The sequence below is a fragment of the Pseudonaja textilis genome, chromosome 1 (genome assembly GCF_049901715.1).
Source record: "Pseudonaja textilis isolate UNSWEBS1 chromosome 1, rPseTex1.2, whole genome shotgun sequence".
In the NCBI taxonomy this organism is placed as follows: Eukaryota; Metazoa; Chordata; class Lepidosauria; order Squamata; family Elapidae; genus Pseudonaja; species Pseudonaja textilis.
The window spans coordinates 193,072,967-193,090,666 of record NC_141990.1 but is presented as its reverse complement, the minus strand read 5'-3'; the positions used below and the strand labels follow the sequence as shown (position 1 = coordinate 193,090,666).

Below are 17,700 nucleotides of genomic sequence, written 5' to 3'. Positions count from 1 at the left end.
ACTCTGTCTGAAATCTATTTTCTTAAATGACTTAATGGGTCTCAAGAGCATTGCATAAACTTAAACATTACTAATGTTTTAATCAACAGGAAAATAAATCTGTCTTACCCTAATATAAGATCATAAATGTGATAGGATGCTGTGTAAGAATACCTCCAAAGCTGAAAAGGTTAAAGCGGAGAGAGAAAAATCATTATTTTTGCTAAATGTAAAACAGGTTATCTAATCTTCATAATGCTTTCTCTTGAGGTCTTCATTCCACTCATTATCTGTGTTTTATTAAAGACAATGCAATCAGGCAAGCAATTTTCATAAAAAGCTCTGTGAGTATCCACAGTGGTATTACCGTAGGAACAGTCATCACTATTTTTCAGTCATGAAGAAGCTTTTCAAAATGCTTTTGACTGATGTAAATACTATTTCCAGAAAAGGAACCAATTTCTCACTTTGTGATTTAGCTATTGATCAGCATTATGATTATGGAACGGTGATCCCAATAGATAGATAGATAGATAGAGAGAGAGATAGAGAGAGAGAGAGAGAGAGAGAGAGAGATGGTATGATAGATAGATAGAATATTTATCTACGTAGTTATCTACATGAGACCCTCAGGTCTTAGGAAATCTCAAGATTAGAAGTCAGTGCACAAGAGCTAGTCTCGCAGGGATGAAGGGCTGATTGCTTGTTCAAAGCAAAATATGATTGTTATTTTGCAGTAATTATTGTTTACTGCCTACTTTGCAGTAATTATTGTTTTACTATGGAGGCTTAAGGTTGGAAGGAAAACGAAGGACTAAACTGAGGCCTTCCTTCCACTTTCTTTCTCAGGGAATTCGTTCAATGAATATTGGTTAATGCCCTGAAAGTAATAGAATACCAGTCCCAACTTTAAAAAAAACATTACCTTAGAATAATTGCTTTCCAATAAAATAAATTTCTGATCTGCGGACATTGCATAATTTTTGGCATTCACTTCTTTCTGAAAGATTAAAGCATCAAATAGTAGCCAACACGTAACCATCACTTGGATAAATTAAACTCGTAATTTTGAAACAGCGGCCATACATACAAGGGTTCTATTTGTCAAGATAGTGGTCGACTGCTCTGATTCAACATTGTGAAGGATGACATTATCTTTAGACTGATGAAGATATTCATTTCCTTCAATGGAAAGAGAAATGGGACTGTTCAATAAGTTTCACGGACATGCTATCTTGTTGCATTTCTCAGGCAATCATGCATTTAGCTGCTTACTTCAAAACCATAGGCAAGAAATTTTCATGTAAGTAAATAAAAGAGCTATGGGAGGAAAGGTAAAGGTTAAAAAATGGTGCTTTGATCTTGTAATTCTGAACAGGCAAAAATGACATCAAAGTTGAGAAAAATCAAATATATGCAGAGGTTTTTTTTAAAAAAAACCTCAAATGTTCTTGGCAGAGATGAGGAATAGATTGATTGAACTCACAACTGAACGTAAATTTTTCATTGTTGCTCTAATACTTGAAAGATTAAAATTTGATTTATATCCCATTTTTCTACTAGGACAAGTATTTGGTTATTATTATTATTATTTCTGCAACATTTTGCATTGTAATTCTTCAAAATATATATACACATATATTCTACACATATACATGTATACAAGTTAAATTCGAAAAATTAGAACATCGTGCAAAAGTTCATTTATTTCAGTAATGCAACTTAAAAGGTGAAACTAATATATGAGATAGACTCATTACATGCAAAGCAAGATAGTTCAAGCTGTGATGTGTCATAATTGAGATGATTATGGCTTACAGCTCATGAAAACCCCAAATCCACAATCTCAGAAAATTAGAATATTGTGAAAAGGTTCAATATTTTAGGCTCAAAGTGTTCCACTCTAATCAACTAATTAAGCCATAACACCTGCAAAGGGTTCCTGAGCCTTTAAATGGTCTCTCAGTCTGGTTCAGTAGGAATCACAATCATGGGAAAGACTGCTGACCTGACAGTTGTGCACAAAACCATCACTGACACCCTCCATAAGGAGGGAAAGCCTCAAAAGGTAATTGCAAAAGAAGTTGGATGTTCCCAAAGTGCTGAATCAAAGCACACTGATATAAAGTTATGTGGAAGGGAAAAGTGTGGAAGAAAAAGGTGCACAAACAGCAGGGATGACCGCAGCCTGGAGAGGATTGTCAGGAAAAGGCCATTCAAAAGTGTTGGGGTCTTTCACAAGGAGTGGACTGAGGCACTCAGTGCATCTAGAGCCACCACACACAGACGGATCCTGGACATGGGCTTCAAATGTCATATTCTTCTTGTCAAGCCACTCCTGAACAACAAACAATGTCAGAAGCATCTTACCTGGGCTAAAGAAAAACAGAACTGGTATGTTGCTCAGTGGTCCAAAGTCCTCTTTTCTGATGAGCAACTTTTGCATCTCATTTGGAAACCAAGGACCCAGAGTCTGGAGGAAAAATGGAGAGGCACACACTGCAAGATGCTTGAAGTCCAGTGTGAAGTTTCCACAGTCTGTGTTGATTTGGGGAGCCGTGTCATCTGCTAGTATTGGTCCACTGTGCTTCATTAAGTCCAAGGTCAACACAGCCGTCTACCAGGAGATTTTGGAGCACTTCATGCTTCCTTCCGCAGATGAGCTTTATGGGATGCTGACTTCATTTTCCAGCAGGATTTGGTACCTGCCCACACTGCCAAAAGCACCAAAACCTGTTTCAATGACCGTGGGGTTACTGTGCTTGATTAGCCAGCAACCTCGCCTGACCTGAACCCCATAGAGAATCTATGGAGCATTACCAAGAAAAAGATAAGAGACATGAGACCGAACAATGTAGAAGAGCTGAAGGCCGCTATTGAAGCATCCTGGTCTTCCATAACACCTCAGCAGTGCCACAGGCTGATAGCTTCCATGCCATGCCACATTCAGGCAGTAATTGCTGCAAAAGGGGCCCAAACCAAGTACTAAGTACATATGCATGCTTATACTTTTCAGAGGTCCGATATTGTTCTATGTACAATCCTTGTTTTATTGATTGCATGTAATATTCTAATTTTCTGAGATTGTAGATTTGGGATTTTCATGAGCTGTAAGTCATCATCATCACAATTATGCCAAATCACAGCTTGAACTATCTTGCTTTGCATGTAATGAGTCTATCTCATATATTAGTTTCACCTTTTAAGTTGCATTACTGAAATAAATGAACTTTTGCACGATATTCTAATTTTTCAAGTTTCACCTGTACATATGTACACATACACAAAATACACACACACACACACACACACATTCTACACAAAAGTACATATACACATGAAACCAGTGTATACATTTTATATTGGGATTTTAAAAATGAAAACTGAATATTCATCTAAATTGCAAGTCCATCAAAATATGTTCCAAATGCTTAAAACCAAAGCTCATGCATTCACAAAAATAAAATAGGACATAAATTGACACATCATCTCTATTTTTGTCTTCTATAATGTAACTGCTTCATAAAAATAAGCAAGGAAAAAAATAATTCCTTAGTATCAGCCAATTCGCCTGCACCAAAATAATAATAATAATACAATAAATCATGCAAATGATGTTGTTTATCGCTCTAAAAGCCCCAGAGAGTATGAAATTTAGTTTTTAGACTAATTATTTAGGTTCTGACCAAGTCTAGAAACTCTGTGGTTTCAAATAAAATACTCCAGGGAATGGCAGATTTAGCAGTTTTGGGCACTTGTAACACTTCTTAGCTGTATACGTTCATACAAGAATCATGATTATCTAGGGAAGCGACATCATCATCACCATCAGCTTCCTATCACCTGTGAACTATTTGTCACAAAGAACTTTGGGGTTTAATACACATATGCTGCAATGGTTTTATCTACAATTACTTTGGAAGCAAACCTTACAGATCTTGGATCCTCAGTGATTCTTAATATCACTGTTGATGATCTCAAGTCTTCCAATTCTCTGCACGTTTTAAATAGGCTTATTGATTTAGTCAATTGTTTGAGATACCATGCACCCTGTCCAGTGGTGGGATTCAAAAAGTTTTAGTATCAGTTCTGTGGGCATGGCTTGGTGGGCATGGCGTGGCTTGGTGGGTGTGACTTGGTGGGCGTGGTAGGGGAAGGATACCACAAAAATCCCCGTTCTCACCTCACTCCAGGGGAAAGATACTGCAAAATCCCCATTTCCTCCCCACCGCACTAACCTACTTTCCAGCTCTGTTCTCCTGTGCAGGGCAACAAAAGAAGACCCAGCCAATCAGCTGGGACTTGGGAGGCAGAGAATAGATGGGGGAGGGGCCAGTCAGAGGTGGTATTTGCCAGTTCTCCAAACTACTCAAAATTTCCACTACCAGTTTTCTAGAACTGCTGAATACCACCTCTGACCCTGTCCCTGCACTGTCTTTGCAAAGCTGAGGGTAAGAAACCACAACTGAAACCCAAACAATCCCATATATATATATATATATATATATATATATATCTTTGGTTGTTCGGGTTTTCTCCCGCGTAAGATTCGAAGTATCTAGGCAACGTTTCGATGAAGTCTCATTCATCATCTTCAGGCTTCTGTCTCCGGCTCTGTGCTTCTCAGAGTAATGTGAGATTGCAGCTGCTTCCTCCTTTTAACTGCCAGTGGGGTGGGACTTGATTGGGTGGGGGCTTGGCTGTGTTCTGATTGGGTGGGGGTGTGTTCTCATTGGTAGGGGTTTGGCTGTGTTCTGATTGGTTGGGGGTTAGCCGTGTTCTGATTGGTTGGAGGCGTGTTCTGTTCAGGTGGGGGCTTGGTTGTGCTCAGGTTAGTCTTAGTTGCTGGGGGATTTGAGCTGGTGAGTTGTGATCTTGCTGTTTGGCTTCTAGTTCGTGGTCGTGCTGCATACTTCGAATCTTACGCAGGAGAAAACCCGAACAACCAAAGATCCACATATAAATACCCGCAAGAACCTCAGAAAACAAATATTTATTTATTTATTTATTTATTTATTTATTTATTTATTTATTTATTTATTTATTGGATTATCCCTGAAATTTAGCAGATTAAAAAAGCATTCCATGTTCCATCACTTCCCCATATTATCCCATAATTCCAGATTAATTTCACGTACCTGAAACCCAGTATGGAGAAAAGGTTTTGTAATTAAAATCTCCATCCAAATACTCATCCAGCGTAAGTGGTCTGGGATTATTTCGTTTGTGTTTATCTTCAGAAACAAGACAGAGATGACAGATTAACAACAGTTCCCACAATATAGAGAAATCGTACCTAGAATGCTATAGTTTTCATTTTTTTCTTTTGAATAGGTGGCAATTTCAGGTTCATGTTGGTTATAGTTTGAAAGAAATCAAACAGGAAAAGCATGTCAGATTGAAATGATGCAAGATGTCCCATCCTCAACTCATTTGAAAAATAAGCCTGGTTACTTGAGGGCCACTTATCATTGGTTGGTTTTGGCCAGTAAGATTGGACAGAATATGTGTGCTGTGCTCCAGCTTGCCTTACTTAAATGATGTCATTTATCAGAACCATGAATGGAAACATGAATCATTTGTTGTTATACCTTTTTAATACAATTGCATTCTTCCAGAGATCCACTTGGATTTAGCTTCAAAAATGTCTGGAAAGTTGACTGGTCACCCAGGCCTTGGGGCAGAGTGGTGCTGAGCCCCTTCTTCAGGGGTGGGATTCTACCAGTTCGCACCTATTTGCTAGAACCGGTTGTTAACATTCTAAGCAGTTTGGAGAACCGGTTGTTAGAAGAAATTACTGGCCTAATCCTGTAAGGAAGGCAGGAAGGAAACATTCTGGTGTTGCTTACAGAAACTGCCTCTCCGTTAACCCTTATTACATTCTTGGCAGGACTAGACATCCTGTCTCAGGAATGTGTCTGGAGTTTTTTTTTCCCCTCCTTTGCTGGTACTTTGCTTGTGTGGAGTGACCATTCAAAGTTATAATGGCACTGAAAAAAGTGACTTATGACCATTTTTCACACTTACGACTGTTGCAGCATCCCCACAGTCATGAAAGGCCAGGTGAGGAGATGCATGCCTCGATGTGAGTGATATTGAGTTGGCCACACCCAGCCAATAACATGACCACCAAGCCATGACCACCACCTAAGCCACGCTCACAGAACCGGTTGTTAAAAATTTGAATCCCACCCTTGCCCTTCTTGATACAGTATGTATAATTTTCTGTTCTGGATGTCCACGATCTGTTTCTTACGTTTTATTGTTTTCTTGTTTTTAAAGGATATACCACCCAGAGATGTTTGCAGTCAGGCAGAGTTTAACTTATTTTGGAATGCTATTTCTGTAAATTGAGTGATGTTGAGTACTTAATGTTAGAAAATGCATTTCCAACATTTGGGAAAGATCATTTTTTAGCACGTGAATGGCAATGTCTCAAGGCTAATAGTATGAAACTTTTACAATATGCATGCCACCAGCAAGATGAAACTTTGGCTCGTGTATTTCAAATAGTGGAGAATGCACGTTGTGGAGATCAGCAAAGGTACTCTGAGACTCACATATGTGTTAACATCAGCATTCAATAGATTCCAGGCGTTCAAGATATTATGGGAAAACCACGGCACTGTTTTGGCATGTGTGAGTATTAGAAAGCCAAATGGAATTCCAGTTTTGTTTTTCTTTGTGGAACTTGAATAGACAGAAATCCAGTACTTGCAATTTTGGTAATTTTGCCATGATTGTCCTTGGTGTACTCAATCAAAGTCATATGCTGTACATTGTTGTGTTTAACTGATACAATGATGGCATATAGCTATGCATTAGGGTTCCTCATTTTCACTGTTTTGCAAAAACCACGAGTCATTTTCATCAAGAAGCAAACTCTTGTGAGGGTTGGGGGCGGGAGTGGAGGACAAACATTGGGCAGCGACCCTCTAACCTAGTTTCAGAAAGATGCCTGTAACTTGAAATTAACCAGACTAAGTACGCAAAGCAGTAATTCACCAAGAAGACTAAGCAACTGCCTATTAAGAAATAGATTCTAGGAAACAGATTCTGAAATTTTTACAATTTCCTGTAATAAATCACGTAATTTGATACATCAGCCATTTCACTAGGAGCTCTGGAAGGAAAACAGTCATAAATTAGACTCACATTCCCTTTCAATAGTCATGTGATCCGTTTTTCTTTTATAATCACAGGGTCACTTGCTAATACATGTTATTATCCTTAAGCTCTGTATAATTTATTGCATACATTCCTATTTTATGCTTATTTGTGGAAATATCTGTTTCTTGCCCCTCATGTGACAGATGATTCAGATAGCTTAGGGAATTCATCATGTTCACACACACACAAACACACACACATACACACACACACAAACAAACCAGTGGTTCGAAAGACAAAACATAAAGGGACTGTGTACAATTTGATGCAACAGTACCGTATATAAATGGTGCAACTGCACACGTATACACAGACACATCCATCGTGCTATTCCTTTTCAGTAAGCAATATTATGCAGAGCTTGCACTAGGAGAAATTGCCAGCCAAAGAAATTAAGGGCATGGTATAAGAAAAAGAATGGAAAATATAATTTATACCAATACATTTACACCAATACATTTCATAATCTGCACTTCTCCAATCTTTTCTATCCTTGCAAACTCTCAGTGATATCCCTCACCTCCATACAAGGTTTCACACATTGTCGTTTGTTTTTTACACTTAATCACCTCTCAACCACGACTTCCTGTTTTCCTCTTCCTCTCAATCCGTTCATTCTTCCCTCATGTATTTGTTTTTATAATTTGATCAATTTTTTAAAAAATATGAATAATTTTGTGTTATAATTTTAAAGCAAATTTGTTTTAATATTTAAAAAAAACAAATCTGAATGATCAAATTATAAAACAAATGCACTGAAACAAAGACAAATACAACAACAAATCAAATATGACCAATCACCTCCAGAACTGGTCAGAACCTGCCGAATACCACCTCTGCTGCCCCCCTTTTAACATGCATTGCATGTGTGTGATGATTGTAAGAAGGGTAGGCTTCTATTGTGTGGCTGCAGCCAGTATTAGTATTTTGACTTTGTGGCCCCATACTCTGAGGGCATTTGTTACTGTGCTTGTTTTATTATTTTTTACTCTGAATATATATTATTCTCTTTTGGAATTAAATTAGGGCTTCTTCCCAAACATAACATAACCTGAAGAGAAGAAGATATCCATAATTTCACTTAATATAGATCTTAACTTCTATAGCCTCTCTACTCTCTTCAATCACTTTTTAACTATTAGCTCCTTCACACCTTTCTGGTTTGATGACTGTTGCCCTTTGCAACATGAAAACATCTTTATTGTAACAGGTGTGTGAAGCATATCTATGTTTTGTAAATGGTAATGCTTTGGATTCTTCCTCCTGAAATAACTAACTATTAGTTACTATAGAATAAACATGTCACTTTCACTGTTGACACAGCTCATCACCAACACTAATGCAGAAGAAAACTGTCAAGATAAATAAATACAAAAAGGGAATATAAGTACACTATCATTTCAAAACTGTTGGGCTGCACCTTATAAGAACTGGGAAGTATATATTTGGAAAATGGATGGCTCACCTTATCAGAAGGGCTTTAAACTAAAATAAAGGGGTGAAGGTGACCAATCTTTAGGAATATTAGGACCTAATTCCAAGCAAAAAAACCTCTACACACCAAATCAAATCAGGAAATAGGGAGTGAAGGGAAGGAAGAAAGATTCAGATGCAAAGTAGGAGATATAGGAAATCATACCTAAAGTCAGCCATAAAGGACTCAGATGCCTATAGAATAATACTCAAAGTTTAGGGAACAAACATTGTGAATTTGAAGTACTAATACACGAGGGCAGGTATGATATAGTTGCCATTGCCGAAACTTGGTGGGGGATGAAATAAACAGATACAAACTATTCAAAACAAACTGATCTAACCCGCAGAAGAGGAGGTGGAGTTACATTATAAGTATGTGACCATTTTCTTTCTACAGAGATGCACAAAACCGAGGATAAAAGCCTCCTAAAATTCATATGGGAAAAATTCATAAAAGGGAAAAAGAATGAGATTGTCCTAGGTGTATACTATGTGTCACCCAACCAAGCAAAAGAAATAAATGAAAATTTTGCTAAACAGTTAACGAATGTATGTAGGAGACACACCACAGTAGTAATGGGGGACTTTAACTACCCTGACATCAACTGGGAGACAAACTCTGCATCAAGTGGGAAATCAAACAAGTTCCTGACCAACCTAGCTGACAACTTTGTCATCCAAAAGGTAGAGAGGAGGGAACTAGAGGGACCTATGAAAGAGGGGATTGCAGGAACTTTGGAGGAGAGTGATCATGTCATATTAGAATTCAATATAATGCAGACACAAGCATTATATAGATCAACCTGGTCCCTACCGCCCATTATGGGTGTCCCAGCTTTCATGGTGGGCGGTAGGGATTTTGTCCCTTACTTTATAAATCACCATTACTGTGGAACCAGTGGGCAGTTAGAAAATTTTACTACCGTGTTTCTCATAAAATAAGGCCGGGACTTATATTTTTTTGAGCCCCGAAAAAACGGCTAGGCCATCTTTTTGGGGGTGACTTAATTCCCCCCCTTGCATCCTTATCTAGAGCATCCCGCGGGCAGCCTTGCCACCAGCCGCTCCTAATGGGTGATCATGGCGAAGTGCAGAGAGCTCCCTACTCCCACCAAACACCTTTGCTGCAGACCCAAGACCTTTGGCACCCGCTGCTGTTGCTTTCCCTTCTGCCCATTCCGCTGCCATGTTTGGAGCTACCACTTCCATGTTTGGAGTGCTGCCACCATTTGGAGCACCGCCGACATGTTTGGAGCTGCCACTTCTGCGTTTGGAGCTGCCGCCATGTTTGGAGTGGCGGTGGCGCTCCAAATGGCGGTGGTGCTCCAAACACGGAAGTGGCAGCTCCAAACACGGAAGTGGCAGCTCCAAACACAGTGGCAGCTCCCAATGCGGAAGCAGCAGCTCCAAACAGCAGCAGTGCTCCAAACAGTGGCAGTGCCCCCAACGTGGAAGCGGCAGCTCCAAATGCAGAACTGGCAGCTCCAAACGCAGCAGCAGGTCCAAATGCAGAAGCAGCAGCTCCAAATGGCAGCGGTGCTCCAAACAGCAGTGGTGCTCCAAACGTGGAAGTGGCAGCTCCAAATGCGGCGGTGGTGGCATGGGTAGAAGGGAAATCAACAGCAGTGGGCGCTGAAGGTCTTGGGTCTGCCGCAAAGGTGCTTGGCAGGAGTAGGGAGCTCTCCGCGCTCTGCCATGATCGCCCATTAGGAGCAGCTGGTGGCAAGGAATTGCTGCCCGCAGGGCGTTCCTAACAGCAAGTCCCCCTGCCCTTCCCCCATTTTGCATCTTTTAAAATAGGTCTAAATTTGGAGGAGTGGCTTAATTTGATTTTATGCCTAGAAAACATGCTGGGTCTTCCTATTGGGGGAGGCCGTATTGTTGGAGAAACACAGTACTAACAGAGATATAAAAGTGGGCGGTAGGTATAAAAAGGTTGACTACCCCTGATATAGATGCTTGTCAATATAAGACATATAGAACGTAATCAAACCAGTGTCTTAAACCTTAACAGAGCTGATTTTAATAAACTCAGAGAAAGCTTGGGAAAGATCCCATGAATGAAAATCTTAAAGGAAAAAACAACTCAAAAAGCTTGGGAAACTCTGAAAAATGTGATTATAAAAACCCAGTCCGGTTCAATACCACTGAAAAGAAAAACAAGAAATCAGAAACCAGCATGGCCACACAAAGAGCACCCTGACAAACTGAACAAGAAAACAGATACAAAAAATGGAAAGAGGAACACATATCTAAGGCAGAATATCAACAAATAGCCCGAACCTGCAAAAATGAAGTTAGGAAAGCTAAGACTCAGAACAAAGTAGATTTGCAACAAACGTCAAAAATAATTTTTAAAAAGTTTCTTTCAACACAGAAAAACCAAGGAAAAAGTCAAGGAAACAATCAGTCCACTCATGGGAGAAGATGCCAAGGAAATAATAGACCCTAGAGAGAAAGCGGAACTGCTTAATTCAATTTTTTTTTGCATCTCTCTTCATCCCCCCCAAAAACCACAGCTCAACTTACCAAATACAGAACTGTAAAAGAAAAACTAAGAATGAAAATTAAATAAGCAAGAAAAAGATAAGAGAACACCTGTCTTTTCTAGATGGATTCAAATCAGAGGTCCTGACAGATTACATTCCAGAATTGTGAAGATTCTGACAGATGTGATTTTGGAACCATTGAACCATAACTTTCAAAGTTCTTGGAGCCCCAGGGAACTAACTACCTGAGGACTGGAAAAGAGCTGATGTGGTCCCTATTTTAAAAAGAGGGGGGGAAACAGATCCAGGAAATTACAGACCAATCAGACTGGCATCAATGCCTGGAAAGATCCTATAAAAGATAATCAATCAATAAATCTGCAAACACCTAGAAGCAAGCAAAGCTATAACTAAAAACACATCATGCCAAACAAATCTTATTTCATTCTTTGACAAAGTGAGTAAATTAGTGGATCAGTGAAATGCTGTGGACATAGCATACTTGAATTTCAGTAAAGCATTTGACAAAGTGCACACAATGTACTTCTTGATAAGCTAGAAAAATGTGGGACAGACAGCACCAACACCAGATGGATTTGTAACTGGCTGACAAACCATACTCAACATGTAGTCCTTAATGGAACTAAATCCACATGGAGGGACATAAGCAGTGGGATACCCCAAGTTTCCATTTTAGGTCCAATACTCTTCAATATCTTCCTAAATGATCTAGATGAAGGAATAGAAGGGGAACTCATCAAATTTGCAGGTGACACTAAACTGGCAGAAATAGCCAACACTCCAGAAGATAGGCTTAAGGCATAAATGGATCCCAACAGACTTGAAAACAGGCCCTATCTAACAAAATGAAATTCAATTTAGAGAAAAGTACAGGTCTAAAATGTACAAATGTACAGGTCTAAAATAGCCCAATAGTAGTAACTGTGAAAGAGATCTTGGAGTCCGAAGTGGATAGTCACTTAAATATGAGCCAACAGTCTGCTGTAGCAGCCAAAAAAGGCCAATACAATTTTATCCGACACTAATAGAGGGACATAATCAAGATCGTGTGAAGTATTAGTACTGTTTTATAAAGCTTTGGGAAAACCACACTTGGAATACTCTATCCAGTTTTGTTTACCACAATATAAAAAAGATGTTGAGACTCTGAAAAGAGTACAGAGAAGAGCAACCAAGATGATTATGGAAGCTAAAACATATGAAGAACAATTGCAGGAATTGTGTATGTCAAGTCTAGTGAAAAGAAGGACCAGGGGAGACATGATAGCAGTGTTTCAATATATGAAGGGCTGCCACAAAGAAGAGGGGATCAACCTATTTTCCAAAGCACCAGAAGGCAAGACAAGAAACAATGTATGGAAAATAATCAAGGAGAGAAGCAACCTAGAACCACGGAGGAATTTCCTAACTTAGTCCTTCTTTTCACTAGACTAGACATATCCAATTAACCAGTGGAATGGCTTGCCTTCAGAAGTTGTGGGTGCTCCAACACTGGAGGCTTTTAAGAAGATTCAACAGCCATTTGGTCTTGAGCAGGGATTTCAACCAGAAGACCTCCAAGGTTCCTTCCAATTCTGTTATTCTATGTTCAAATAATGAGCTGGCAGGAAATGTAGAAGATGAAGGTTTTTAAAAAGCTACTTCCCCCATCAGAAGTCCAATCACTTCAAAAAATTAGAAATAAAAGCTTATCTAGCACACTTGTGTTTTTTTTTAAAGTCATTTCCATTGCATACAATGGATTTGTTATCAGTTCTTTACTAGCTGTACACGCTCCATACAAAGAAATTCCCTCATTAATTACATGTTCGTATAACATCTTTAAACCTAAAACATCTGTTAATTGCATGTTTTGTAATAACCTTTAATCAAGGTTGCATGACTTGTCTATGCAGTTTTCAGCGGTTCTATGAAATATCTATTCAAAAAAGGATTGTGCTCATTACTTGAAATTATTTCATTTTGCTGTAACCTAAGTCCATTGTAGGCAAAAGGTGAATGATGTATTTCTGGTATCCATTTAGTTAACTCTTTTGTCAGATAGGTGTCACATAAATTGCATGTTTACAATATGTTCTATGTTGAAAATAAACTGTATTGTAACACAGCGAAGAAATTGTGATGATTTTGGCAGCAACCTCTAGTATTACCATAGTACTTTGGACCAGGCCTGAATCTTGAAACTAGATCTGTTTGCTATCACTCAGTTTTATTTGTCAGCTTGTCTAAGAAATGCTTCATATTGGCTTACATTTTTGTAAATTTCAGTTAGAACAGCCTTCTCCGAATTGGTGCTCTGCAGATGTACGGAAATGACAAACACCTGAATTTCCTGTCACTATGTCAGTGGAAATAATTGGCCCAGCACAACTAAAGGAAAAAGCTAAATCAAAACCTCTTGATTTGGTCCTCTGCTCTACTTCCACATTTTGTATAAATGAAAGAAGAAGCTGTAAAAAAAAAGTATTTTCAACATGCTCAGGTGTTACCTTTGTCTGCTCTCGTATCATGAGTTCCAGGATGAAACAATGAGACTAAAAAAAGATTCACATCCTTAAAACCATTGGTGACATTCAGTCATTTTTGGTTCTAGCTACTACAGGACTGAAATATTAGTATTTTACGACTGTCTGCAATTAACAGAAAGAGACCGCGTGCACAATTGTTAACACTTAAATACTTCTTAGCTCAGTTTCAGCAATGAAATATGTAGTGAGTTGGCAGATAGGCTTTGCATGCCTGCCAAAAGTTCCAGATTCCAGAATCATCACTTAAGGGTTTCACCCATTTAGCCTCTTGGCTACAAGAAAAGATTAAGCGGAGTCTGATAGAACTGTTCAAAGTAGCACTTACAGATTTACAGATTTACAGAGTTGGAAGAGACCTTGTAGGTCATCTTGTCCCAACCCCCCTGCCCAAACAGGAGACCCTACACCATTTCTGACAGATGGCCATCCAGTCTCTTCTTGAAAGCTTCCAGGGATGAAGCTCCCACAACTTCTGAAGGCAAGCTGTTCCATTGGTTGCTTGCTCTCACTGTCATAAAATGTCTTCTTACTTCCAGGTTGAATCTCTCCTTGATCAGTTTCCATCCATTATTCCTTGTCTGACCTTCAGGTGTTCTGGAAAATAGCTTGACCCCTTCCTCTCTGTGGCAGCCCCTCAAATACTGGAAGACTGCTATCATGTCTCCCCTGGTCCTTTTTTTCACTAGACTAGCCATACCCAGTTCCTGCAACCGTTCTTCCTATGTTTTAGTCTCCAGGCCTTTGACCATCTTAATGCTTCTCCTCAGACAACATTAATTTTGCTCTAGGAGACACCAAGATAGCTGAGGAGGTTTAAGGTCTCTATATTAACTACCAGAAGAGGGATTTTCCCCCTACTACAGACTGTATACTGCTTATAACAATATAGCATAATTTTAAATAGTAGGCTAATGAAAAATGCAGCTGTATATGGTTGGGTATGTACATGCACTCTTCCTTAGTAAGTTGTTTTATCTTCCATTTTTAAAGCTCTCAAGTCTTCATGGAAGAAATGAACTGTTTAAAAAGAGGGATAATCCCAGGTATACAATCATTTGGCTCAAATCTGTATGAGGAAGGCAATCTGAGGTGTATGTGAAGTAAAATGGTGGGTAAGAAAGGTGAGCCATATTAACACTCTAGAGCTTGCATATTACAGGTATTTCTCAATTTGCAATCCTTTGTTTAGTGACCATTCGAAGTTACAACGGCACTGAAAAAAATGACCTATGACCATTTTTCACGCTTAACGACTGTTGCAAGTATCCCCATGGTCATGTGATCAAAACTCAGATGCCTGGCAACAGGTTCATATTTATGATGGTTTTAGTATCCCGGGGCCACCTTTTGAAATCTTCTGCAAAGTTAAAGGGACAGCCATGTTCACTTGAGAACCCTGTTACTAACTTAACAACTGCGATGATTCAACTTAACATTTAACAACTGTGGAAGCGGGTAAAGTAGGGCAAAACTCACTTAACCACTTAGTGACAGAAATCTGATGCTCCGTTGTGGTTGTAAGTCAAGGATTAGCTATCTAACAGATCTACTGTGCCCAGCAGAAAGCAACGTATGAAACAAGTTTGTTTAGCATAGAGTTTGCAACTTGACTGAAAGACCTTGGCTTCCATGGACTGCAAAGTGAATGCAGGTAAGTGTATCATTTGAAAAGATCCTATGCATTGATTGCTCCAAACATTTCTCTTTTACTTGGATGCAGACATGTCTGTCCGGTATTTCTAAATTTTACCAGAGTTACAATTTTGTAGAGTTACAAACGTCTGCACAAATATCACTAAATACAGTTCTGCAGCTTAAAGGGAGGGGCGAGGAATGAGGTTGTGTGTGCCGAAATGCTGTCCAAATTAGAGTGTTGGTAAAATAGGTTATCACGCACACATCCTAAATTCCATTTTTTTTAAAAAAAGGAAAATGCTCTGCAAATACTTGCAGTGATGTAAAATGAAGGAAATGTTTCTCTCTTACCCCACCCCTCCCCTCCCCTCCCAAGTTAACATACCTTTTGCAGGAATTAACACAATGCACAGAAGTAACAAGGAGAGCAAAAGGCAGGAGATCACTCCAACTAGGATTTTCAGCTGAACCTGTGGGAAAGAAATGAGCTCAGATTTTCATACTGTTCATTCCCTTCCTCCTATGTTTTACAGCATCTCTGCAACAATTTTAGTTAAGTCCTGCCAACTACAGAAATCTTGAAGTTTGCTTTCAACTGTTCTTTCCTTGCCTGAGCATGCTTACGTATCAAGTGTTTCTCCACAGTGGAGCACCAGACACTATTTAAATTGCCCAGACTCCAATACTCAAGTTTTCTTTTCGTTTTACAGACCTTCATGCTTCTTGTTGTCTTAAAACGTCCTAGGACTTCTTGCTGTTCTCAGTGTTGGTCACTAACTCTCCCAAAGCAGTTTGAAAAGCAGCTGCAGCTGCTGGCCAGATATGAGACTCAGTTTTTTTTTTTTTTAAATGTGTTTTAATAAGCCATGCCAAATTTCAAAGGTTTTTCCATACAATTGGAAACAGATTTTTAAGGGCGTTCTAAACCCCGCAATGAACTGTGGGTGGCTGCAAAGGGTCTGTGTCATTACTCAGATCTGCTTACACAAAGATTTACGGAATTTTATGACTTAGCAGCAAATTTAGCATGTACTACTTACAGCATGCTTTGGAAATAGGGAAGATAAGATTTAAATTAAGATCCATTCTTAGTACAGTGACAAAGAAAATCCATTTTATGTGTCGACTGATGTATAAAAATAATAGCAAATATGTCTTGGTGTCTGTATATAAAAACCTGGGATTTGGAAGAGGATCACTGGCTTCCACAGGAAAAAAGGATCAGGTAGCTGATAAGAAAAACTATCTGCCTGCCTGCCTGCCTGCCTGCCTGCCTGCCTATCTATCTATCTATCTATCTATCTATCTATCTATCTATCTATCTATCTATCTATCTATCTATCTATCTATCTATCTATCTATCTATCTCTTTTGCTGTGATTCCAGGATAACTGCTGGGATTTATAATAAAGAGTGTATTAGAGAATAACGTTTTTACCAATTTGTTCCAAAACATCACGATTCCAGTTTTTTGTCCAAAACTTTTAAGCTCACCACTATATATTGGAGAAGGCACACAGAGGTCTGTTATATATCAGACAGAAGGCATTTATTTAATCAAAGGAATCTTATTTCATTCTTATTTATTTTTATTTTATTTATTTATTCATTTTGTTTGTCAAGCATGTATGAGAAAATAAGTATAAGTATGAACACACAACAAACATATTTAAGTATACACACAATAAACAAGTAGGGTAAATGGATAAGTGGGAACAGTAGGACAGGGACGGTAAGCACGCTGGTGCACTTATTCATGCCCACTTACAGACCTCTTACGAATGGGATGAGGTCCACGGTAGACAGTTTAAGGTTAAAGTTTTGGGGATTTGTTTGAGGATGTAACAACAGAGTCAGGTAGTGAGTTCCAAGCATTGATCACTCTGTTGCTGAAGTTGTATTTTCTGCAATCTTATTTGAAGATAAGATCTAATGATAATAATTTCTAGGAAACCATGATGAATGAGCACACAAATAAGAAGAAACTCATTTAATATATCAAGGGTGAAGGGAATGAGAGGAAATTCAAGTTAAATCCAAGGATATAAAGGGCTACAGTAATGTAATCCCTTCTTGCACAGACCCTAAATATAATATTCAGTTTTGTTGATGTCAAATTTCATTTAGGCTGCAATCCATTTGCATATATCTGGGAACAAATCCAGAGGAACTCAGTGATATCTACTTTTAAACAAAGATGTTTAAGATTACACTTCTGGTTCCTCTTAGAATAAATTTTAATGGCAATATTTCAATTTCCTAAGAGGGCCTGATGACATTATTGAAATGTGAATAAAATAGATACACCCAGCATACAGAGAGAATTTGAGCCACCTCCTCTTTCACAAGAGTTATTCTTTTCCAATTATTCTTTCAAGTAAGAATCTTGTCCAGTATGGTGT

The 17,700-nt window shown here is 38.7% G+C and overlaps 1 protein-coding gene across 4 annotated transcripts in view; it reads right to left on the bottom strand.

The window, feature by feature from the left end:
• The window catches only part of FAP (fibroblast activation protein alpha), a 61,214-nt gene that overhangs the window by 41,657 nt on the left and 1,857 nt on the right, over nt 1–17,700 (bottom strand). For 3 of the 4 annotated variants that reach the window (XM_026697147.2, XM_087920071.1, XM_087920072.1), the window contains exons 1-6: nt 16,011–16,123; nt 15,684–15,768; nt 5,118–5,213; nt 1,070–1,161; nt 905–979; nt 109–161 (exon numbers count right to left, since the gene is read on the bottom strand). In XM_026697147.2, coding sequence (XP_026552932.1) covers nt 109–161; nt 905–979; nt 1,070–1,161; nt 5,118–5,213; nt 15,684–15,768; nt 16,011–16,016 — 407 coding nt within the window. In that variant the 5' untranslated portion in view covers nt 16,017–16,123. Of the gene's footprint in view, nt 1–108; nt 162–904; nt 980–1,069; nt 1,162–5,117; nt 5,214–15,683; nt 15,769–16,010; nt 16,124–17,700 lie in introns of those variants that run through there. The other variant, XM_026697148.2, reaches the window with a different exon arrangement.